The sequence below is a fragment of the Lontra canadensis genome, unplaced genomic scaffold (genome assembly GCF_010015895.1).
Source record: "Lontra canadensis isolate GAN:19392208 unplaced genomic scaffold, GSC_riverotter_1.0 scaffold48, whole genome shotgun sequence".
Taxonomy (NCBI): domain Eukaryota; kingdom Metazoa; phylum Chordata; class Mammalia; order Carnivora; family Mustelidae; genus Lontra; species Lontra canadensis.
The window spans coordinates 10822103-10846527 of NW_022631042.1; the positions used below are offsets into that span (position 1 = coordinate 10822103).

Below are 24425 nucleotides of genomic sequence, written 5' to 3' on the forward strand. Positions count from 1 at the left end.
GTTAGAACCTGAAAGATTTGTTTAAATCCTATTCATTAGATTTGATACATACTGTTTTTAGTTAGGGAAGTAAGAGAGGACTCAAGATCTCTAGTCTGAAAGAAATGATTCAAAATAGTGATTGAAGGTGTACTTAGTTAATCCTGGAGAGGACATTGTTTTACTTGAGACTAGAATGAAGAATGAGAGAATAAAATTATTACCAGCTTTAATTGTTTCAAGAATTATGCCCTTATATGGTGGGATACTTATTTAAAGTCTGAAAAAGCAAGAATGAACCAGCCTAACAGTCTGTATAGGTTGACTGAAAGATAAATGCAGTTTTTTTGTTGTTTTTGTTTGTTTGTTTTTTAATACAGTAGACTCCGGCACTACTTTTGGAAGCTTATTTTTTCTTTTCTGCTTTGGGCAGGTAGAGTATACCAGTGAAATAAGTTTTTCATGTCATATGTTGAGTCAGTAAGTATTTTCTTTTAACCAGTGATTTTTGAGCTATTCTCCAGGAAGCTGTATGCTTTTCATGGAACTTAACTGGTGGGTGGTAGGACATACAGGCAGGAGCATACCCCTGCCACCCTCTTTAACCACAGACATAGCAAATGTGGTAAAATGCCTGTTGTACCTGTTTACAGACATTACTGATCACTTAAGGCCTCCTGCTATTGTATCTGGCTGTGGCCTCCTTAACAGAGTACTTCAAGTTGACATTAGCAATCGTTGGGGAAAGCATAGGAGATTCAAGCTATTTTTCAATCTGGAGTCAAAATACATGCTTAGATTTCACATGGGGCACCTGGGTGGCTCAGTGGGTTAAGCCTCTGCCTTCAGCTCAGGTCATGATCTCAGGGTCCTGGGATCGAACCCCACATCGGGCTCTGTGCTCAGCGGGGAGCCTGCTTCCTTCCCTCTCTCTGCCTGCTTGTGATCTCTCTCTCTCTCTCTGTCAAAGAAATCTTAAAAATACATGCTTAGATTTCACTGTATAATGTCATTCGTAAAAAAGTTTCTATCAGTACTCAAAAGTTTGAAGGCCACAATTTTAATGTCATTTTAGAAAATTAAGTTTTAAATTTTGAAGTAATGTAGAGTTACATGCATTTGTAAGAAATAATACAGAGAGGGATCCCTGGGTGGCTCATTTGGTTAAGTGTCTGCCTTTGGCTCAGGTCATGATCCCTGAGTCTCCTAGGATCAAGCCCTGCAGTAGGCTCTCTGCTCAGTGGGGAGTCTGCTTCTCCCTCTGCCCTCCTCTGCCTTGTGCTCATGCATGCTCTCCCTCCTTCCCCCGCAGCCCACACACATAAATAAATAAAATCTTAGAAAAAAATACAGAGAAACTATTTTTCCTTTATGCAATTTCCCTCAATGGTAGCATCTTGCAAAACTGTAGTACAGTGTCACAGCCAGAATATTGATATTGATACAGTCTATTCACTTTGTTCGGATTTCCCCAATTTCACGTGTGTGTGCATGGGAGTGTGTGTGTATGTGTGTGTGTGTGTGTGTGTTTAGTTCTTGGCATTTTTATCACATGTAGGTTCCTGTATCCACTACCACACTCAAGATACAGAACATTTCCATCTCTACAAGAATCCCTGGTGTTACCCTCTTACAGCCACACTGATGGGTTCTGTTTCTGTAATTTGTCATTCAAGACTCTTTTGTAAATGGAATTACATGGTATGTGATCTTACTGGGATTGGCTTTTTTATTTCACTCAGCATAATTTCCTTGATATTCATCCAAGTTGCATGTATCAGTAGTTCCTTTATATTACTAAGTAGTGTACCATTTAATATCATTTTCTCATTTGATAGGTTACCCCATAGGACATGCAGCCTCAGACTTTTCCTTTAAATCTGTAGTACATGTCTCTCCTTTTCTTTTATTAACTTCCCTGATTCTGTTTTCTCTTAATATCTCAATCACCAACTCCATGAGCGCTGCTGGGAACACAGTTAAAAAATTAACTAATGTGGATAGCAACTTTTTTTTTTTTTTTTTTTTTCTTACAGAAGGACGCTGTACCCATGAAGTATGTGGTATTATGCTTTACAGGTATGATGCCTCACATATGTGATGCTTTACATTGAAGCATGTGGTATTACTGCTTTTGTTTGTAAAAGTAAGCTATTAAGGAATTTGGGAAGGTGATTCTTAATTTTGAAGATTTTTTTTCTTCTGCACTTGTATTGTGAGCAGTAAATTCCAAGATAGTTGTGGGCCATATTGAAAGTAGAAAGTGGCAATAGATAACTGTTTTAGCAGGAAATAGCTTTTGTTATATTCTCAGGTATGACTATAGACGAAACTCTCTAAAAGCAGTTTTGTGTGTATGGGAAACAAATTGTATTTTTATACCTAGGGACAGTCTAACCTGTCAGATCTTACCAGTCACTGAATTGCTTTTTATTTTATTTTAAAAAATATTTTATTTATGAGAGAGAGAGCGAGAGAGCGAGCACGAGTAGGGCACCTGATGTGGGGCTTGATCCCACGACCCTGGGATCATGACCTGAGCCGAAAGCAGATGCTGAACTGACTAAGCCACCTAGTTTCCCCTGAATTGCTGCCTTAAAAGGCCACATTTTATACTGAAGTTTAGTGATCCCCAACACTTTGGGAGATAACAAATACTCCTCAAAAAAGCATCGTGCATTAAAAAATTGATAGTAATGAATTAATTTTTTTAGCTTATAGGTGCTGTGGGGTGGGGAAGGAGGAATGTACCAGTGTTCAGAAGTTTTCCAGAAACCCTAGTAGAAAGAATGGTACCCCATTTTATAATGCCAGACAAATAGTTCACTATATTGTATTCATACATGTATTTTAAGAATTAATGGACTTCATCTTTTAGAGTAAGTGTAGGTTCACTTCAAGACTGAGAGGAAAGTATAGATTTCCCACGTGCCTCCTCCTGACCCAAGTACAACCTTGCTCATTGTCCGTGTTCCTCATTATTATGGTACATTTGTTATATTCGATGAACCAGCAGTGAAACATCCTTATCAACCAGAGTGTATAGTTCACATTACAGCTGTCTTCATGTTTTCTTTTTTTAAAGGTTGTTCTTAATACTTTAATACCCTTTTTTCAAGTTTATTTATTTATTTGATTAGTAATCTGTGCACCCAGTGTGGGGCTCAAACCCACGATCCTGAAATCAGGAATTGCATGCTCTTCTTACTGAGCCAGCCAGGCATGCTGGTCAGAAATTCTTAATAGTTGACTTGACTTTTGCAAGTATAATAGTTGAGAATTGTTCTCCAGTACTCATTCTTAAGGACTTTTACTAAATATTTAGTTCCCAGAAATTTTATCTGATCATCATAGCTAATACTGAGTGCCACACACAGTCTTTAAAACAATTCAGAAATACATGTTCTGTGATTATTCCTGTTCATAGATGAGGCTCAGAGAATTAGAGAGAATAAGTTAGAGAGAATAAGTAACCATTATTAGTAAGTGTGAATGTGAATGAATGTGAAAATGTGAATGTGAAAGAATGTGAAAGCTGAAGCATTGCTACTTTGACATTGAGTTTAGTAGTAATGGGATTATATTAAATATGATACAGTAAAACACTGAGACTTTTACAGAACCAGAAGATACACTTTCTGAACATTGAATTTTATATTATAGGTTCCATTTTTCAAGTAGGTCCACCTGGCACAAGAATACAGATTTTCTTAGAAATTTCATTTGCTACAAAGGGATTATAATGTAGGTTGGTGAGATTGCTTCTAGGAACCAAGTGGTGGTTTAAAGGGGATTCAAGTTAAAAGTTAACTGGTTAGATAGGTGGTCTTTACTTAAATAGTTTTGTAAAAAGAATTGAGTTATACTTATATATTAGTAATCTCAAATTTGTATATTACTTGTATATTACTTGTAAATTACTTGTATATTAGTAATCTCAATTTGAAGCACAAATTTGTTCCTAAATTATTTTGCACTATCCCTTTGCACTATCCCTGAAATATTTTAAATCCAAATTTTAGACTTTGAGCTATAGGTCTCCTCTTTTGTAGTATTTTAGTGCATTGTTGTGGAATGCATGTAAGTTGAGTAAGTAGATCAAGTTTGGGGGAGGAGCAAGGTGGGTTTCATTACTGTTCTTTCAGCGTGCTGGAATAAATGTGGTCCAGATGTCCTAGAGTGCAACACTTACGTATTTATTTAATTTCTCCTCTTTTTGAGAAAGGCAGTTGTCAATTTTTTCCTCTTAATTGTAAACAACAGTCATCTAGCAAATTTTAATTTCAGGCAAACTAATGTGTAGGTTCTGGAATCAGACTGCTAGCATTCCAGTCTTGATTCTCCTATTTATTTGTGATAGAACTTTACAGAAGTTTAATCTCTCCACCTTGTCTGTAAAATGGGGGTAATAAATGCACCCCCACCATAGGTTTGTGATGATTAAGCATTGCAAGCACTCAGTATTTGTTCTTGCTGTCAGAACCTCTATTTGGGGAGATTTGAGTATTAGGTAAGTGCTTGTAGAGCACTGTCTGATAATAATATTAACCCAGTTGGAGAAGTAATTCATTCTGTTGTCAAAGTTATTTTTTGTTGCATTTTGGAATGTGATATTCAGTGGTTAGATTATCAGGAGTAATCTCCTAATATACTTGTGATTGTACGATTTAAACTGTAAGATCATCAGCCTAACCAACCTCCATTTATAGTTCAAGCCCAGAGTAGTGAAATGACTTGTCCAGAGTTTCATAGGTAATACTTGGTAATAGATCTCGATCAACCAGTTTTTTTTTTTTTTATTAGACCTTAGCTAACTGCTACAGAGGAAAGAAATCTTATATTCATAGTGAGGGCAGTTTAATTTCTAATTTATAAGGAAATCTTATGTATGTGGTCCCTCACAATTTCTTTCAAGTTTCTTTATTTCATTTTCATTAGTAATTTAGCCAAAAATTCACCAGCTTATTAGTGATACATGTCCAAAACACAAACACTGATTTAATTCTAATATTTTTTGAACTGTGTATAAGGTACTTATAAGGGACAGAAAGATAATAAATGACTCTTCAAAGAGATTTTGTTAATTGGACACTTTTATTCATAATTTTAGAAAAAAAATTTCCTCATATTTTCATCCTTCTGTATTTGGGTATGATATTCATCTTTTCAGTGGTATTTTTTGCTTTCTGAGCATGGTCTTAAAAGCAGCCTCAGCCTTCCAGTTTTTCTGATAGACTGTTTTGTAATTGCTTTTCCTAGCTTTTCATCTTGTTTTTCCTACTTTAGAGTTTTGTTTCTGTTTTGGTATCATTGCCTTTGCTTTGCTAAATCTGTATTTAATATTGTATTTTCTCAGTTTCTGTCCAGTTTGATTTGGTATTTAGCTTTAATTGTTGCCTTTACTGTGTTTACACTCATTTGTATAAAGAAGCGAAGAATAAATTTTTTTTTTTTTTTTTTTTTTTTTTTAAGAATTAGCTCTGTCTTTGTGTGAGTCCCTTTGGTTTTAGGTGCCATATTAGATGTACCAATAATTTTATGCCATTTAAAAACAGCTCAATACTCCTGTGTTCACTTGGTTTCTAGGTCTATTCTGGATAGCAGGTTTTGTGAAGACATTTATTCTTTCTTCGACCTCAGATTTGCCAGACATCTCATGGTATTTCCTTTTACATTATTTCTTTAATGGCTGCCATTTATTCTCAGTGTGCTTTGTATATATTTTACTTGACAGTTGGAAAATCAGTTTCTTGATTCGCATATAAGCTGTGAAAGCTTTGTGGTAATTGTTTGGATTGTGTTGAATTGTTGAATTTCCTCTAGTTGTGAGTGTGTTAGAAGCTCATACCTTTTCCGCTTATTACCTTGGCTTTCCGTTCTTATTTTTAAAGAAGTAATGATTTGACCCTAATGAATTTATGATTTTATTAAGTATCAACTATATTTTTAAACAGTGAGTTTTCTGCCTAGAGTTTTTGATATTAATGAATACAGTGAAATATTTGCCATTTTATGGTCTCAGTAGATGGGACCTCTTGGCTTCTAACCTTTTGTGAATAAATTGCTGAGATTTTCCCTGTTAAGTCAAATTCAGTCTGTGGTTCTGTTTCAGTTGGGATGATGTGTCTATCTTGGGGATTAGCGTCTGTGTTTTTAGAGTGATGTATTTGTGGAGAAGGTATCATGTAGTTGCTGTTATAGCACTTAATTCTAGAGGTTGGCAACTCATTTGGCTAATGAGGCCGGGGCTGCAGTTTCATCTTAGGTGCTCTAATTCATTCACCAGTCCCTTAATAGAGTGTTATGCTGCAGGCATTGTGCAGCGTTTGAGAGATAGGCCGTAATCACACAGACACAAGCTATTGGCTGAAATAGGCTCATGGCAAGCTCTTCATTGCTGTTTAAAAATAGCTCAACTGTAGTTTATTGAGTGTATATTTTATAAAAATGGAGCATACTATTGAAAACATACTCAAGTAGATTCTTTAGATTGGACATATTACTCATTTACCTAAAGGAGTACATAACAATTTGATTTCTGCTTTCTTGTTTCTGCCTCTGATTAAAACAAACAAAAATGGCACTACTAAATATTTAACAACATACACCTGAAATGTAAGACTTCTTATGAGTCTAATGTAAAGATAAGCTGAGCTGAAGAAAACATCTACCAAGAATTTTTTTTTTTTTTTTTTAGGTTGTAGTTGTTACCTGTTGTTAGGCCCATGTCTTCAGCATTTAAAAGAAATACACAATGAGGTACCATTTGAATGAACAAACTTACAGTTTGGTATTACTTGCATTTTGTTAATTAGAAATTTTTATAGCTTTATGTGGCTTTCATGAAGTAACTCTGATATGGTCAGGTGTAGAAAAGAAGGTGGGGCAGCTTTTCATTTTTCCTTTTTCTCATTCTGCTTTAATTATTTTTAGAGGATGATTTTAATTTGATGGAGCAAACTATAAAAACATGGCAAGTTGAAAACTGTAATTACTTTAGTTTCAAAAGCTATTAGAAGATTCACTTTAAATGAAGTCTAGAGAGCTTTGCCATGAAAGAAGAGCAACTCTTCTTACGTGACTGCCACATGTTGATTGCCAAAAAAGTGCAGTGCTGGGTACAAAAATGCTTTGCATTCATTATTTCATTTTCTTCTCAGAAACCCTATGAGGATAAATTCCCATTTTATGAACAAGGAACCTGAGGCTTAGGTTAAATAACTTGCCTGGCTCACACATCTGGTGAGCGTTAGAGATAGGTCCAGTGCTTCTGTTTTTAACTTAAGGTGCAAAAGCCTGTTATTGTGTATTTTTATTATAATATCTTATAATCTAGTAGGTCTCCTCCAGTTATACATGGTTTAAAAACAGAGGCTAGTTTTCTTGGAGAATTCAAACTACTGTTACCACTTTATTCCCTGTTTTGGTATTTACTCCGATAAGGTATGAGCTCACAGTCTGCATTATTTGAGAAATAGGAATTAACCTGAATTAGGTATTCTCGAGGTTACTTGTAAAAATTAAAAAAATTAAAAATAAATACAAGAATTGCTGTTTGAAGAAAGCTTGCTCTTCAGTATTTCAGGTATAACATGGCAAAAAATGATTTTGACTGTTGCTCTTTTCCTGTTTATAGGCTTGTCTTTCTGTTTTGTTCCTGACTTGTACTATTTTATTATTTGAAAGATTTTGAGTAGATATTTCACGGAGAGTACCATGTACAAATGTTATGCAGTGAATTAGATTAGAAGCATTGATGTTAAAGCTGAATATATTTTGTTACTTGGTAAATGTGTTTAAAAACAATGAAGTATATTAGTTTTCTTAACTAATAGCCTGTATTAGGGAACATTAGTTCTAGGGAGTTGATACTAACTGAAGAAATGGAGAACTCCCTCAGCAGACCTATATTTACGTAGTATAGAAAATGACAACCACTTTAAAGCAGTGGGTTTTATTACAAATCAAATAGCTTTGCTTTTATACATATATAAACAATAGAGTGGAATTGGTTCAAATCCTCGGTTTATTTCTTCAGCTGAGCAGCCTTGTTTAAGTTTTTTAATCTTTCTTGGTTTTGTGATCCTCAATGGTAAAAGATCCCTATCTCCAGCTGTAAGGATTAAATAGATGATCCATCTAAAAGCTTAATGTGATGCTCACTCCATAGTAAGTTCTCAGTATTTGTTAGTTTAGATCACTTTCTGAACCGGAAGACTTGTTTTGGATACTAGTGCTGTAAGAAATTCCATTTTATCTTTCAAAATGAGTAATATTTGTTGGTTCTTCACTAAGCAGTACACCTTAGTTAATCTTTCTTTTGGTATTTTAAATTCATTCCCAAAGGGAGATTTTGATTTAGAAACTTCCTTCAGTCTCCCTGAGCAAATTCCAGTAAATATGGATATTTTAATGAAGAATGCTTTCTTCATGTTTTTTACTTACTGTTTTAATAGTATGACTGTGTTAGGAGTATGAAGGTGACTTTTAACTTTTTGTTCCCCTTCTTTTTTTAAACAGGGTTTGTGGATGCACTTAGATGTTTGCAATGAGCACTGCGGCTGGCATGCCCCAGTGTTTTGGATACCAATGCATAGGACTCCATAGTAATCGAATTTACCAGAGGCGAACGTCATGAGCATAGTGATCCCTTTGGGGGTTGATACAGCAGAAACATCATACTTGGAAATGGCTGCAGGCTCAGAGTAAGTATTTAAATTAAAAGTATTTTGGATAGGAAAGGCAAAATACTTTATACAGTTATTTTAGCACAACCAAGCCGTGGTTGATTTGCATTTATATTTTTTCTCATTTTAGATTATTATTAAAAACAAAATATCAGAAGGTTAAAATTCCTTTAACTAAGTTACTTTTTAAAACAATTCTTCAGCCGAATGCTGTATCTTTTCTAATTCCTTTTGTCTTTTCTGTCTGCTAACTGTCAACCTCAAGAATCAAGATCTAATGGGTGCCTGGGTGGCTCACTTCATTTTGGCATCCGACTCAGTCTCAGCTCAGGTCTCGATCTCAGGGTCGTGGCTTCAAGATTACTGTTGTTTTTTTATATTGTAAGATTTCTCATGTTTATATTGGAAAAGTAATTTGGTTTTAAATTTGAATATTTGAAAAAAAATTTGAATATTTGAAAATATTGTAGGATCTGTTTAAATGTGGAATTTGCTTTTTTTTTTAAGTTGAGTTGAAAAAACTTCAAACCATTTTTAAATAAGAGAAAGGGATTATTTTCTGATGTATGATTATTTTGATAACCTTTGCTTTTATGAGAGCCGTTTCTGATGGATTTAGTGAAAGGTTCTTACCCTGACTCCAGACTATTTGGTCTAGGCAGTTGTGCATATAGATTTCATTATATTTTGTTTTTGAATGACCAGCCACTTTAATACTAGGTTATATTGGCTGTGAGGATTAATTGATTGTTTTTGGAAATTGCAAGGGATTCAAGTAGCAGTGTTTGACTCATAGAAAGATGCATATGTTTGTTCTCTGTTTCAGTGAATAGATACATTGTGTCTAATGGGACTCTGACCAGAAAGCTGATCTTAATAGAATTTAAGTTTAAAAAAGGAAATTTATTTATTTTAGGGTCTCTAAAACTGATACCTAAGAGGATAAAAATGCTATTTATTCTCCTTTTGCTGTCATTTCATGTGGTCTGAAGTGTTTCACCACTTCTGTTTGTGCCATTGGGAAAACCCCAGAGATGCTCTCTATTGTTTCAGTAATATATTATACAGTCTCTGTAACTGTATGATTGTTGTAATACAGTTTTTAAAAGCCATTATGTTTTTTGCACTATGTATAAATTATTTTTGTCATAAAATAATAGATTCCTAACGGGGCACTCTGTGACAGTTGCTTTGCCATTATTCTGCCCAGATAGGGATACTGTTGGAAGGAAAGATCCTGGAGGCAGTGCTTGGGAAACAAAGGGTTCTGAGTCTAAAGTACTGGTTTTTCTTAATATGAAGTATCTGGTAGATGCAAATCCATATCTGATAATACTTAAAGGCACTTATTGGTAAAGATTCTTTGCTTCCTAAATAGAATCACCTCTAAAGTTCCTTTCTTTAAAAAAATAGACTTTTACGCAATTACTATAAGGTGTAATTTCTGAAATTTATATACAGGGTAGGAATTTGTCTAGTATACAGTATGAGATGCATCTGTGTTTTGTTGGCATGTCTAGTATTTGCTCTTGAAAATAATTCACAGAGTGGAAGGCATTATACAGTTAAAAGGGAATGAATAATACAGTGAAAGAGGACAGTGTAGGGAACAGCTTCCTGTTTTTTTAATTGAATATATTTATTAGAATACTTAAGTATGATTTATATTATGGAGCCAAATATTTTTGGGTACAAATATGGCCATTTTTATTATGGGAAAATGATCAATTTGTAAGTAATTACAGAATGACTGTCTATTTTAGGAAATTATTTTTTTTTCTATTCCACATACAGGTGTATATTGCTTGGGCATAGCTTCCCCTACTTAGTGGGCACAGAAAGTATAGCTAGTGCCAGTGTTTACTATGGGACAACCATCAGAATTTTTGTGGTTTAATTTTCAAGCTTTTAAATTCCCTTTTTAAATATAAAACCTGGAAGCTTAAAAAGAGCCTTAAATAATATTTTCCTTGCTTCCCACAGAAATGAAGCTTTTAGAGTTGTTGTTATAAGAAATTTTGATGTAATTAATGCAATGCTTTCTTTTTATTTCAAATACAGAAAAGTTGTGTAAGATGGAGGATGCGGGGGGAATGGTGCATAAATTTCCCTCTCTATTTCTTTACCTTCCTGTGAAGCTGCATAATTATTTCAAACTAAAATGTTTTTAAGAGAATTACATTTTATTGTATTCATGTGGCTAGATAATAATTATAAGTATTTTAAAAAAAGAAGATTGTATGAACCATGAGAGACTGTGGACTCTGAGGAACTAACTGAGGGTTTTGGAGGGGAGTGGGGTGGAAGGTTGGGTGAGCCTGGTGGTGGGTGATGTGGAGGGCACATACTGCATGGAGCACTGGGTGTGGTGCATAAACAATGAATTCTGGAACACTGAAAAATTAGATAAATAAAAATAAAGAAAAAAGATTGTACTGCTAAAATACAGTCTATCACTAATAAACTATTTTAAAATTTAGGAGATACTCAGTGATTGTTTATTGAGTGTGTTATATACTAGACCATATTTATACTAGCTTCTAAGGCTATAAAAGAGAATTTATTGGATTACTTATTTATCTAGTTTATCTGTAGCATTTCATAGACAGGAAATTTGAAGTTGAGTGTCTAGTTTAGGATCTCTGAAGAATGGGTTTGCTAAGCCCTAGTCCATTATTTCCATACTTGGTAACATTTGCTGTTGAATTATTGTGTCTCTAAAATAAAACTCATTAGTCTTACCAAGTCCAGCTTCTTGTTTTTTACATTTTTTTTGCTCTTCTCATCACTAAGTTTTGAAAAACCTTAGGTTTTTTTTGCCTTTCTTTCAAAGTTAGGGATCTTGTCTTTTACTTCTTTCTGTTCCCTATTACTTGCCAAGATTGGCTCTCCACCTAAATATTTGCAGTAAAAAAGATTAACTTTAAAATATTTTATGAGTAACTGACCAGTGAAGATTGATAGACTATTGTTCAGGTATATCCGCTTTAATAATAAGAATAAAATTTAAAAATTTTTGTTTCATTGGCCTAAGTATTTTTTAATTTTATTTATTTATTTTTAAAAAGATTTTATTTTATTTGACAGCGAGAGAGGCAGTGAGAGAAGGAACACAAGCAGGGGAGTGGGAGAGGGAGAAGCAGGCTTCCCACGGATCAGGGAGTCTGATGCGGAGCTTGATCGCAGGACCCTGGGATCATGACCTGAGCCAAAGACAGATGTTTAACGACTGAGCCCTCCAGCCACCCCTAGCCTAAGTATTTTTTTAAAGGAATTATAAACATTCCACAGTCAAATGTAATTGAAGATGTTTTATTTAAAAATTACTTTTTACTATACATAGCATTGATAAAAACCAATACCTAGATCTTGATGAATAGAATTGGATTTGGAGCCAAATGCTACAGGGGAGACTCTTAAGATACCTTAAAAATTGCTTGTTAACTCTTTAGATCTTAGCAGCAAGTTTTTACCTGCACTGTGTTCTTAGATTTGAAAAGTACCCGTCACAACATACAGGTTAATATAATGACTCACTGATTTCCTCACTAGTGTCTCGCATGATCCCGGGTACAATAAAAAATGTGGAAAGATAATAATATATTTAAAGGGAAAATTGAGCTAAGTGTAAATGCAGTTTTTAAAAACTTGATTAGCAAAATGACCATAATTGGAACAAACAGGAGATTGCCTTTATTATCAGGAAGTGCCGTCTGTAAAGTTTTTTTGATTAAGGCTTAATACTAGAAGTGGATTTCTTCTAACATAATTTCATAGGGTAAGACTAGTAATCCAAAAGAAAGGACATTTTGGATCATCACTTAAAGCATCAGCTGTTACAGGTTACAAAGGTAAAGTATAAATTTTACCCTTGCTCTTTTTTTTTTTTTTTAATTTTTTGTTTGTTTATTTATTTGACAGAGATCACAAGTAGGCAGAGAGGCAGGCAGAGAGAGGGAGGGGAAAGCAGGCTCCCTGCTGAGCAGAGAGCCCGATGCAATGCGGGGCTTGATCCCAGGACCCTGAGGTGAGCTGAAGGCAGAGGCTTTAACCCACTGAGCCACCCCGGCACCCCTAAATTTTACCCTTACTCTTAAGGAAAGTATAAGCATTTGGAAGTCAGAAATCTAGATCAGAGCTGTGCAATAAGAAGTAAACAGAGTCATGTATACTTTCAGATTTTCTAAAAAAATTTTTTTTTCCTAGTGTCCATATTATAAAAAGGTTTATAAAAAGTTGAAATTAGTTATGTATTTTATTTAACAGAGTCTGTCCAGAGTATTATCATTTTAACATAAAATCAGTATAAAAATGTGAATGAGAAATTTCATGTCTTTTTCTCCACACTAAAAATATTTAAGATCTGGTATGTATTTTATACCTTCAGCACCTCTGAATTCAAACTAGCCACATTTTAAGTTTCACTATATGTCTAGTGGCTACTGTATTGGATAAAGAAACTCTAGACTAGACAACAAAGTGGAACATCAGGAAAGAAGGACGTAGTGAAGCCCAGGCTGTAGGCTAGTTAACGAAAGTTGTAAAAGTGAGATCTAAGAATCTCTCTTTCTGAATGAGAAAGATAAAGATAGAGCTATGAGGTAGATATTGTCATTCTTAATTTATAGATGAGGAAACTGAAGTCACAGAGCAGAAAAGTGGCAGAGGCAGAACTCACTGTATTCATTTTAGGCCTTTTCTGTAATATAGCTCCTTTACTAATATTACAAAGAATATTTATGTCATAATTGTTTTGACATGTGGTTCATGTATATAGTAGCTTCATTTCTAGCAGTAGTAAATTCAGGGTAATAAATAACTGCATATAATAACACAGGTATTCTCCGGTCGTTGCTCAAGGATAAGGGAAGTAAAAGAAAACCTAGACTCCATTATCATTAGACAGGAAAGATGAGCCAGAATTCACCTGTTTATTAGAATTGTGTGTTTTTTATCCTAATGGAGAGAGCTTACCTCCTCTATTTCTTTTTACCTCTTCTACCTCTGGTATTCCAACTATCTGAATTCCTAAATTGGTTAAATAATCAAACAAAAAGATGGGAAGTCCTGGGGCTGGAAAGTGGGAAGATGTGTGAATGGGGATGTTAAATTTCTTCTTTCCTAGCCTTTTTAAAAAAGAAAAGCCAAACTACTTTTCTCCTCAGCAGCTGGGAATATAGATTGCCAACATTATATTCCTTTTAATATTACTATTTTGGTACCATTAGAAATCATTAAAATGAGCTCTTATATAATTATGGGTACTTTCAGATGAGGTAGACAGATTACTAAATGTGACATGTAGGTTAGAGATGAATTATTTTGGAGGAGGGCTCCTTTTCCTATACCTGGCAACACAGTAAATACTCAGTTCTTAACTAACAGTACGAAAAGGAAATAATCTAGATTTTCAGTTTTGTTCGGCCACTGTCCTACTACATGACACCGAATTATTGTAGACTCTGGTTATCTTACTTTGAAAAAGAGAGCTTGGATTGAGGTATTAATGTGACTCCTTTTGACTTGAAGTTTATGAGGTTCCATACATTTTTACCTGTATTTGTTATAGCATGTGATACTAAGTTATTTCAGTGTCACTAGAGCCACCTGCTGACAGAGTTCATTACTTGTTGAAATGTTTGGGTGCTTTTAGTCTGAATTTGTGTAATTGAAGATGCTAAAGTGTTTTGTGTCTAATGGAATGTTTTTAGTAGCATTTTACTGGTTCATTTTCACTGATGCTCAGCATTTTCACCTCTGATTTCTTTACACATAATCCACTATCAGGAAACTAATACTTTCTGTTGCTCTTAAAGTAAGTGTTGATTTGCTTATCCTAATTTGGAAGTGCTTTCACTTAAATGTGGTTTTGTTCTAACATTTAAAGGCCTGTTTTATAGCACTATACTTGCATTGTTTAGAACTGTTCTTAGAATGATGTTGAATCATACTTAATCATACACAATTTTTCTTCTAATTTTTTTCACTTGTGATAATTAATACAAAGCTCAGAACATTCATACAGCTGTCTGTAACACATGTATCCGGGCAAAAAGCCAAGTATTATTCCCATTTTGAAAAAAAAAAAAAAAAAAAAAGGCAGCTAAAGGAGATGAACAGACTTCAGTAAGGCCACATAATTAATAAAAAGTAAAGTTAGGTTCGAACCCAGGGTTGCTTGACCACTTGGTCAGGAGAGCTAGGTTTTACTTAACAGATGAGTTAAATGAAGTAAGATGCCACATGAAATAAACTGAGGGCAGTTGTCAAACCAGACCTTTCCATTTTAAAATGTTTCTTGGTGTGCTATTATAATGTGTATGATTTTCATGTGATATCTTTAAAAAAATAATAGGTTATCACAAGGATAAAAGAAATGGACAAGCTTTGATTACAAATCTGAAGGAGCATATTGAGAACTCACGGAGATCTTTTATACCTGTTACTGTAGTGGTTAGGGAGTCATTCTATCCATATGCCATTACTGACACCCAGGTATGTGTTACTGAATGTTTTAACGTTAAAAAGAAAATTAGAGATTTTACCTAAAACACTGATATATAAACTATTAAAATCAAAACTATATTTTGAAGGTTTATACAAGGAAGAAATTAAATTTTTGTTGAGAAGAAAATCATAAAACTCCCAATTTTTGAGGAATCACAGCTTATTTATTCAAACACCCCCTTTTTTTGTTTGAGATTTTATTTATTTATTTGACAGAGTCAGAAGAAGGAGGGGAATGGCAGAGAAAGGGAGAAGCAGGATCCCCACTGATCAAGGAGCCCGATGCAGGGCTGGATCCCAGAACTCTGGGATCATGACCTGAGCCGAAGGCAGATGCTTAACTGACTGAGCCACCCAGGTGCCTTTCAGTCACTGTTTTTTTTTTTTTGTTTTTGTTTTACGATCTTTTTTTATTTGAGAGAGAGAGAAAACAGGGGGGTGGGGGAAGGAGCAGAGAGAGAGAGAGAGAGAGAGAGAGAGGCAGACTCCCCACTGAGCAGGGATGAGCAGGGAGCCTGATATGGGACTAGATCCCAGCGTCTTGGGATCATGACGAGCTGAAGGTGGATGTTTAACTGACTGAGTCACCCAGGTGCCCCTCAGTCACTTTTTAAAAAAGATTTTATTTGTTTATTTGAGAGAGAGAGTGTATATGCATGAGCGGAGTGGGAGGGGCGATGGAGGGAGAAAGAGAAGCAGACTTCCCCTTGAGTGGGATAACCAATGTGGGGCTTGAACCCAGGATCCCGAGATCATGACCTGAGCCAGAAGCAGATGCTTAACCGACTGAGCCATCCAGGCACCCCTATTCAGTCATTCTAACCTATTCTTTTTCTCTATTGCCTTACTTAGTGATTGGTCCTTTTCTCTCTTTAGATCTTAAGTTCACTTTACCTAATTTAGTTAAATGCCTGCACCAAGAATGCATAATGTACCTTGGATGGTTATTTATGATGCCTTTTTGAAGAATTAGAATATTTTGGTCTAAATAAGATTTTTAATTTACAAAGTGGTTCCAGAGAAATGGGGCAGCATCATCAGGTAGATTACTGCAAACAAAATAATAGTAGTTCTGCCTTCTAAGTTTTTGACAGTAATTTAGAACTTCAGTTAGCACGTTTGGAAATAGCCTGTTTTCATTTTTACAAATGGAAATACTACATAAAGGAATAATTTTAATTTTAATGACCAGAAATATTCTCCATATTTGTGGAGTTTGATGTAATGAAAATTTAAAATGGCATGGATTCAGGATTACCGGAACTCAGGCTTTGTGTAACTCTATAAAGTGACACAAACTACCATTTTGTATTACAAAAATGAGGTAAAGCTGTTTACCTCATTAAGTCACTAATCCACAGGCATAAATAGCACACAAACAGTATGCCTATTTCACAGGCATATTGGGGACAATGCTGTTTAATGGGAAAAGTTCTAGAGCACATTCAGAGATCCAGGCTTTGGTATTTTCTTGGCTGTTTCAAAGCCACATGACTTGGAATTAAGAGTTCATTTTACAGATGTGGAAACTAGACCCAGAGTGGTTATGTGACATGTCGCAAGGGTACATAGTGACTTAGTGGTAGAGTTAGTGCTTGAATTGATTGTGTTTTGTTTTGTTTTAAAGATTTTATTTATTTATTTGACAGAGAGAGAGAGACACTGCGAGAGGGGGAATACAAGCAGGGGGAGTGGGAGAGGGAGAAGCAGGCTTCCCGCCAAGCTAGGAGCCTGATATGGGGCTCGATCCCAGGACACTGGGATCATGACCTGAGCCGAAGGCAGAGGCTTAACCTACTGAGCCACCCAGGCACCCTGAATCCGTAGAGTTTTTGAAGCTAGCATCAGTCATCTCCTGGTGGGTAAAGCTGGAGGGTAGACCATGTGATCTACAGAATACTTTGTGGGACAGTGTCTGAACATCACTTTGGAGCAGCAGAGATTCTTCCCTGAACAGTTCCTGTCCCTTTGCACTCTGTCCCATACCAAGTAGGACTCAGCAACTGATCCACCATCCCTAGCTTTGATATTGCCTGGGGTCCAAAAACTGCCCATTTCACTGTACCAATCTGGACTAAGCCGGAACAGATCAACTCTCAGCAGACCCAGCTTAGAACAAACCTCCTTGCAGTCTGAGGGAAAAGAAACTGTGCCCCAGCACTCTCTGGGGGCCAGATGCAAACCAAGCCTACCACATCTTTGTTCTACCTCCTCTACTTACCAGGTCTTAGCAGCAGTATTTCACCTTCTCTCCAGGCCCCGAACATCACCCCAAGTAGGTCCTGGGAGTGGCTAATTCGGATTAAATCTTGACCCTCTGTCAGTACTATTTGTGCCTCTTACTTTAATAATTCTATGGGCACTGTCTCAGTTGTAGGCCTGGGCATATGTTTGAATTCTTGCACTGATCTTCCATTTGCTGTGTACAATTTGGCTCTGACTTTGTGCTACTGTCACATTGAGGCAAATGCATAGTTTTCAGACTTGTTGCTTGCTCTCTCAGGATTTGATGCTGTGACTCTTAGTACTTTTGTTTTTAGTGAAACTACCTTTTTGTAGTTTGGGTCTTTTTATTGTAGAAAAATACAGCTAATATAAAATTGATTACTTTAGTCATTTTTATGTATAGAATTCAGTGGCATTAAGTACATTCATAGTGCTGTGCAGTCAGTCTCACATCTGTTCCCAAACTTTTTGATCATCCCCAACAGAAACTTTGCATTTATTACATACACAGACCTCTTTGTCCCCTCCAGGCCCAAGTGCTTGGCACCTCTATTTTACTCTCTCTCTCTTGCTCTCTCTCTGTCTCTTCTAGATACTTTATATAAATAGAATCATAAAATATTTATCTTTTTTGTGTCTGGCTACTTAGCATAATGTTTTCAGAGTTCGTGTTGTAGCAGTTATCAGAATTACCCTCTTTTTTATGGTTGAATAATAGTCCATTGTATAGATGTACTGCATTTTGTTTATCCCATCATCTGTTGATGGAAACTAGGATGTTTTCCTCTTTTGGCTATTGTGCATAATGCTGCTAGGAATATTGGCATAAAGTATTTATTTGAGTCTTTGATTTCAGTTATGTTGGGGGGATGTATACTTAGGAGTGGAATTGCTAGGTCATAGTTAATTCTATGTTTAACATTAAGAGAAACCACCAACTGCTTTCATCTAGTTTTCTTTTTGTGCCTTAATCTTTTTTTTTTTTTTTTTAAGGTTTCTTCTCCGTTTGTTAAATATTTACGCTTTCTAGGAGTCTTTAACTTAACCTAACCGTGTACCCTGTACTGGAAGTTTCATCCACTTCTGTAGCTTTCACCATTTCCTACATGCTCATGACTTCAAATCATCCTTAGCCTAATTCTGTCTCATGAGCTCCACCCATAGAGCCCCCTGCATTACTAGATCTCTTAGGTGTCTCATGACTATAAAGTAGATGCGTGTCTCCGTAGTGTGTGTGGTAGTGAATCCTTTTTCATTTCCCACCTTATTTTGGAATTTAAAATTAAATTTAGAGCTGGACTCAGCAGACTGTTTCTTTAAAAGGCCAAAGAGTAAATATGTAAGATTTGGAACAGTATAATTTCTGTTGAAACTACTCAGTATTGTCACTGGAAAGCTAGGCAGTATGTATAAAGGAATGGGCATAACTGGGTTCTAGTAAAACTTTATTTACAAAACCAGGCATTGGGCTGGCTTTGGCTTAGGGATCCTAGTTTGCTGTCTCCTTGTTTAGAGAAAGTGAATCTTGGATACTCTTTCAAGTAAAGAGTATCATTCTTTCTGATTTCTTTGGCATGACTCTATTTTAATACAGGAACTTCCTGTTTATCAATAAATATTTATTAAGAGCTTATACTATATCAGTCATGTTTCAGATGTAGGAACACAGCTCCACATCTGAAGTCTGTCTATACTCAAATTTTGCTTTTCTTATAAAATGTCACATTTTGTTCTTGTACTTGCTGTCTGGATCTCATTCCCCCTCATCTTTTTCAGCATGTTTACACTTCACTCTGACCTGCCATCCCATATTTCCTGCATCTTCAGTTTCTTTCTAATTAGATCATTCCCATCTCATATAAATACCTGAAGAGTGCTACCCCTTTTTATTTCCTATTCCATTTTTCTGTTCCTCTTTATAGTAAACTCCTTGAAAGAGTTCACACTCAGCATCAGGCTACACAACACCATTATAAATACCCAGGTTGTCAAAATAATTGGTTGTCTTCCATAATTTATATAGCTTTATCAGCATTTGATATAAATAACTGTTTCCTCCTACTAGAACGATTTAACCCTGTTGGCTTTTTGGACGCCACACTTAGCTGGCCGTTCTTTCCCATTTTTTGCTTGATTTTCTTCCCTCAGATCTAACTCTGCTCCAGGCTCATCTTTTTCTTTAAATGACTCCACCTCTATCTAGTTGCTTAAACCAAAACCCTAAGGCATTCTTCTGGGTTATTCCTTTTCCCTTACCCACCATGTCTGATTCATTGATTAGTTGATTAATCCTGTGTCTTCCTCCAAAATACACTTTGAATCAGTATACTTCTCTCCATTTCTACCATTGTCCTAGTCTAAGCCCTTTTCATCTCTTGTTTGGACACTACAGTAATTTCCATGTTTCTCTTTTGCTTTCCACAGTTCATTGTTTCTGTAGAAGATAATGTAATTCTGAAGCATTAAACAAATAAATTTCTCCCACTTGAAAACCTTCCAGTGATTTTTTTGTTTCACTTAAAATCCTATCTTTTGGTACTGTAGGCCTACTTTTCTAATCTCTGCTCCATATTCTCCCCTTAACCTACTGTTAACTCCCATGTTGATATTATTTTCCTTGTTCTTTTGAACATTCTAAACTTGGTCCTGCCTTTGGACCTTTGTACTTGATGTTCCAGCTGCGTTGAACATTTTTTTTTTCCTCTTAGCATAGTCTTCACTGAGCTCAAATACAACTTTTCAGTGAGGCCTTTTCCTCTGCACACTATCTAAAATAGTGCCTGAAAAATCTCTCTGAAAAAGTCTTGTTTTCTTTCATTATTTTTTCCTTATCTTTTTACTGAAATACAAGCTTCATGTATATAAACATCTGTTTTATTATTACCACAGGCCCTGGCATATAGTAAGTATTGAATCATGAATCATATTGATCTCTTTGTTAACTCTGAAGCCTATTATATAGCACTGATTGTTGAATGTTCATATCTTAGCTAATTTTATTTCAGTTGTTTAGGAGAGACAGAACTAAAGCTAGAAATATTTTATAGCCTCTCTGTTGTAGGAAAAGATGTAAGGGGCTATAGAATTGAACAAACTGTTTCCTGTGTATAAAAAACCTTACACAATTGGTGTGATTTCAGTGATTGAGTTCAATGCTATAGTTCTTTAAAGTAGCTGTTTTAGTTAGTACCTATTTCAGGAAGCTGGGAAATAATAAAAGGCATTAGGAAACTAGCGGCATTAAAATAGCAACTAGAGAGAGATTGAAGTTTACTGTATACATTACCTGAGTGACTGTGTTCTGATGGTGATAGGCTACATTAGACAGAATGTAAAAGCAAGAGGGATGATATAAGATTCTCTAGTATTAGAATTTTAACAAGTGATGGTACTTTTTTTTAAAGTGATAGCATTTTGACTAGGATACTTGAAATCATATTTTCTTTAACTGTTGAGGGATTAAGTGATGAAATTTCCCCGACCAGTTAAAAGTAGGAGTTTAAAATATAATTTCATCTTCTTAACTGTAGAGTCTTTGTAAAGATCCCTTTTTGGAATCTTGGTATAATGTGCTATAGATCAAAAATGGGCACTTGAATCTGATTTAATCTTTGTGCGGCTAACCAGCCAAATAAGAGATGCTGTTATAAATAAAACAACCGTATAGAAGCCTTCTCTCAGAATACAGAACAGTCGGTTAAGGGGAAAAGTAGATGCAGAGAAGTTCGGCATGTCATGTAATAATTAGAAATTAAGTGGGTGAAAAGACAATTTAAGGCATATTTGGCAAATGATACCAAGTTTGGTAAGGTTTTAAAAACATAAGGCTACTAGAGAATTAATGGGACTTTCTGTTGATAATGTAATTGACAGATTAAGAGATTACTAAGAGTTGTCTTTTAGTAATAAAATATTTGAAAGTCTTTTATTTCCACATTGTCATTGAAAGTAACTCAATATCACCTGAATCTTATAGTGGTTAATGTGCCCAGTGTATGTAATAAAAAATTGATTGTAGGTAAATCACCAAGGTGAGTTGGTTCCATACTTAATTGAAGAAACTCATTTGTAGAAATTATTGCTTGTAATAGCAAGTTGCACATTTTATTATCCCTTTCTTAAATAAAAAAGTTTACTGATTTGGACTGTGGGCACCATTTGCTCATGAAGATTACTTTGAAACTATAGATAGGGTATTAATTTTCAGTGAAGCAAAGAACAGCCAAGGTAACTTACTTGTAAGTGGGGTTGGAGAGGTAGACTTTTTACATGCTCTGATCAGGATCAGGGCTTTTTCTTGAACCTACTGAATCTGGGAGAATTGCATACCTATTACTCAACCTTGCATTTGGAACCCTTAGCTTTATTTTGAAATGCTGCTACTCTGAAATGCTGCTAACATTGTTACCTTCCTTGGTGGAGAAACAAATCATTAGTGGCTCTGTACAGTTTTTCGGAATAAAGATATTCCTTAGCTAGATACCCAAGGGTGGTTTTTGAACTTGTGCTTGGTTAACTTATCTGCCCTCATCTCTTGGCCTCTTCTACATACTTTAACTCCATCTGCTCTGAATTGTAGCAATTCTAGCCCCCCTTCAACCTTTGCTAAGCAGGGAGTCTACTTGTCCCTCTGCCCCTCCCCTGGCCCGTGCTTGCGTATGTGCGCGTGCTTTCCCCCACCCCCGTTTTTCTCCCAAACATATATAAACAAACAAACTTTAAAAAATCCAGGGTTTTAGTAGTTCCAGGTGTACAATATAATGATTCAGCAATTTTATACATTACTCAATGCTCATCACAATAGTGTTTTCTTAATCTCCTTTTTCTTTTTCACCCATCCACCACCCCTCTGGCAACCACCAGTTTGTTCTTTGTACAGTTTTAAGAGTTTTTTGTTTTCCTCTTTTTTCTTTGTTAATTTGTTTTGTTTCTTAAATTCCATATGAGTGAAATCATACGGTATTTGTCTTTTTCTGGCTTTACTTAGCATTATACCCTCTATATCCATCCATGTTGTTATAAATGGCAAGATGCCATTCGTTTTTATGACTGAGTAACATTCCTCTGTGTGTGTGGTGTGTGTGGGGTGTGTGTGTGTGTGTGTGTGTGTGTGTGTACATGCCTTCTTCATCCATTCATCTGCTGATGGGACACTTGGGTTGGCTCTGTACATTGGCTATTGTCAGTAATGCTGCAAGTAAACATAGGGGTGCATATATCTTTTTGAATTAGTGTTTTCATTTTCTTTGGGTATCCAGTAGTGGAATTGCTAGATCATATGGTAGTTCTATTTTTAATTTTTTGAGGATCCACCATACTATTTTCTACAGTGGCTGCCCCAGGTTGTGTTCCTATCAACAGTACATGAGTGTTCCTTTTTCTCCATATCCTTGCCAACACTTGTCATTTCTTGTTTTTTTTTTTAATTCAAGCCACTCTGACAAGCATAAGGTGATACCTCATTGTGGTTTTGATGTGTATTTCTCTCATGATTAGTTATGTTGAGCATCTTTCCACGTGTCTTTTAGTGATCTATATATCTTTGGGGAAATGTTATTCAGGTCCTCTGCCTAAATTGGATTATTTGGGGTGTTTTGGTGTTGAGGTATGTAAGCAACTCTTTCTAATCTGTGCTTCCTGAACTTCAGTGAACATGAGGATGAAGGTGCTTATTAGGGGTGCCTGGGTGGCTTAGTGGGTTAAGTCTCTGCCTTCAGCTCAGGTCATGATCTCAGGCTCCTGGGATCGAGCCCTGCATCAGGCTCTCTGCTCAGTGGGGAGCCTGCCTCCCCCTCTCTCTCTGCCTGCTGCTGCTCTGCCTGCTTGTGATCTCTGTCTGTCAAATAAATAAAATCTTAAAAAAAGAGTATGCTTTTTAAGTTGTAGATTTCTGAGCCTGATCTTTAAGAAAATTTTATTTACTTGGTTAAGTAGAGCTATAAAAAATTCATGACATGGCATTACATGTGATTGTGATACTGGTGTTCTGTCAGTCATGCTTAGAGAAACATGCTTAAACATGTCTTGGTGTTTATATCTCTGACCGCATGTGTGCTTTCTGTGTGGAATACCTTCTCCATCTCTTCACCTTTCTCTTTCTTGGGCTTGTTAACTTTTCATTCCTTACAGTTTGGTAAATACGATTACTATTGTGAAGAGCCCCTTGCATACCTCTGATGACATTACTATAATCACTGATATACTTGTCTTCCCCATGGATCAGTTTCTTGAGAAGGACCACTTCTTTCCCTTCTTTATTTCTTAACTTCGAGCATCTCAGTGTCTTCTACTTACAGATGTGTGCTAAAATGTTTATTGAGTGAAATAAAACTATATTATAAGTTCCTTGAATACAGGGACAGTGTCTTACCTTTCATAGTGCCTGGCAAGCAGCAGGCCCTCAATATTTGTTTAATGCTTGCTAGTCAAACTAAGGTCTATGGATATAGTGCCCAGGGACTTTATGAGCCCTATGAAATTTTAATCAATTTTTTTTTTTTTTTTTTGCCTTTTCCCTTTTGAGCTAGGAAAAGTCTGTTTAGAGTGATCTTGGATGACCACCACTTTATGCTGAGTACTGCCATGAGTTTTCAGTGCAAGTGCTTATTTGTGTTTGATGATGTTGGTATACAGATCACCTAAAGACCTAGTTTAACATGTTTCTCTAAATCCAAATCTTCAAAGAAAAACCCCCCTCCTTCTATTGCAGGGTTTTGTGTGTTACTTAATTTTGACCAATAGCTAAGTAAGCAAACACTGTTCTAAAGTCTAACTGACCCCTTATATTCCTTGAATACTCCCCATGCAATTTTTTTCTCGTTTTGCATATGTGTGGCATATTGTCTTTCTCCATCTTACTGGTTTAAATTTTTTTTTTCAATAGAAGATACATGCTTGGTATAAATTTCAAATGTTTAAAGTCTGTCTGTCTTTCAGAAGTATTCTCATTTTTAATAAAACTTCATGATGTTTATTCCTTATGCTTCCTCTTATTCAAATATATGTCCTTCTCTTGAATTCCCTTGA

General features: G+C 35.6%; 1 protein-coding gene across 5 annotated transcripts in view; it reads left to right on the top strand.

Moving 5' to 3' along the window:
• The window catches only part of KMT2E (lysine methyltransferase 2E (inactive)), a 95441-nt gene that overhangs the window by 15203 nt on the left and 55813 nt on the right, over nucleotides 1–24425 (top strand). For 3 of the 5 annotated variants that reach the window (XM_032873325.1, XM_032873330.1, XM_032873328.1), the window contains exons 2-3: nucleotides 5566–5638; nucleotides 8500–8684. In XM_032873325.1, the coding sequence (XP_032729216.1) occupies nucleotides 8614–8684 (71 nt within the window). In that variant the 5' untranslated portion in view covers nucleotides 5566–5638; nucleotides 8500–8613. Of the gene's footprint in view, nucleotides 1–2015; nucleotides 2059–5565; nucleotides 5639–8499; nucleotides 8685–24425 lie in introns of all 5 variants that reach the window. The other 2 variants (XM_032873326.1, XM_032873327.1) reach the window with 2 other exon arrangements.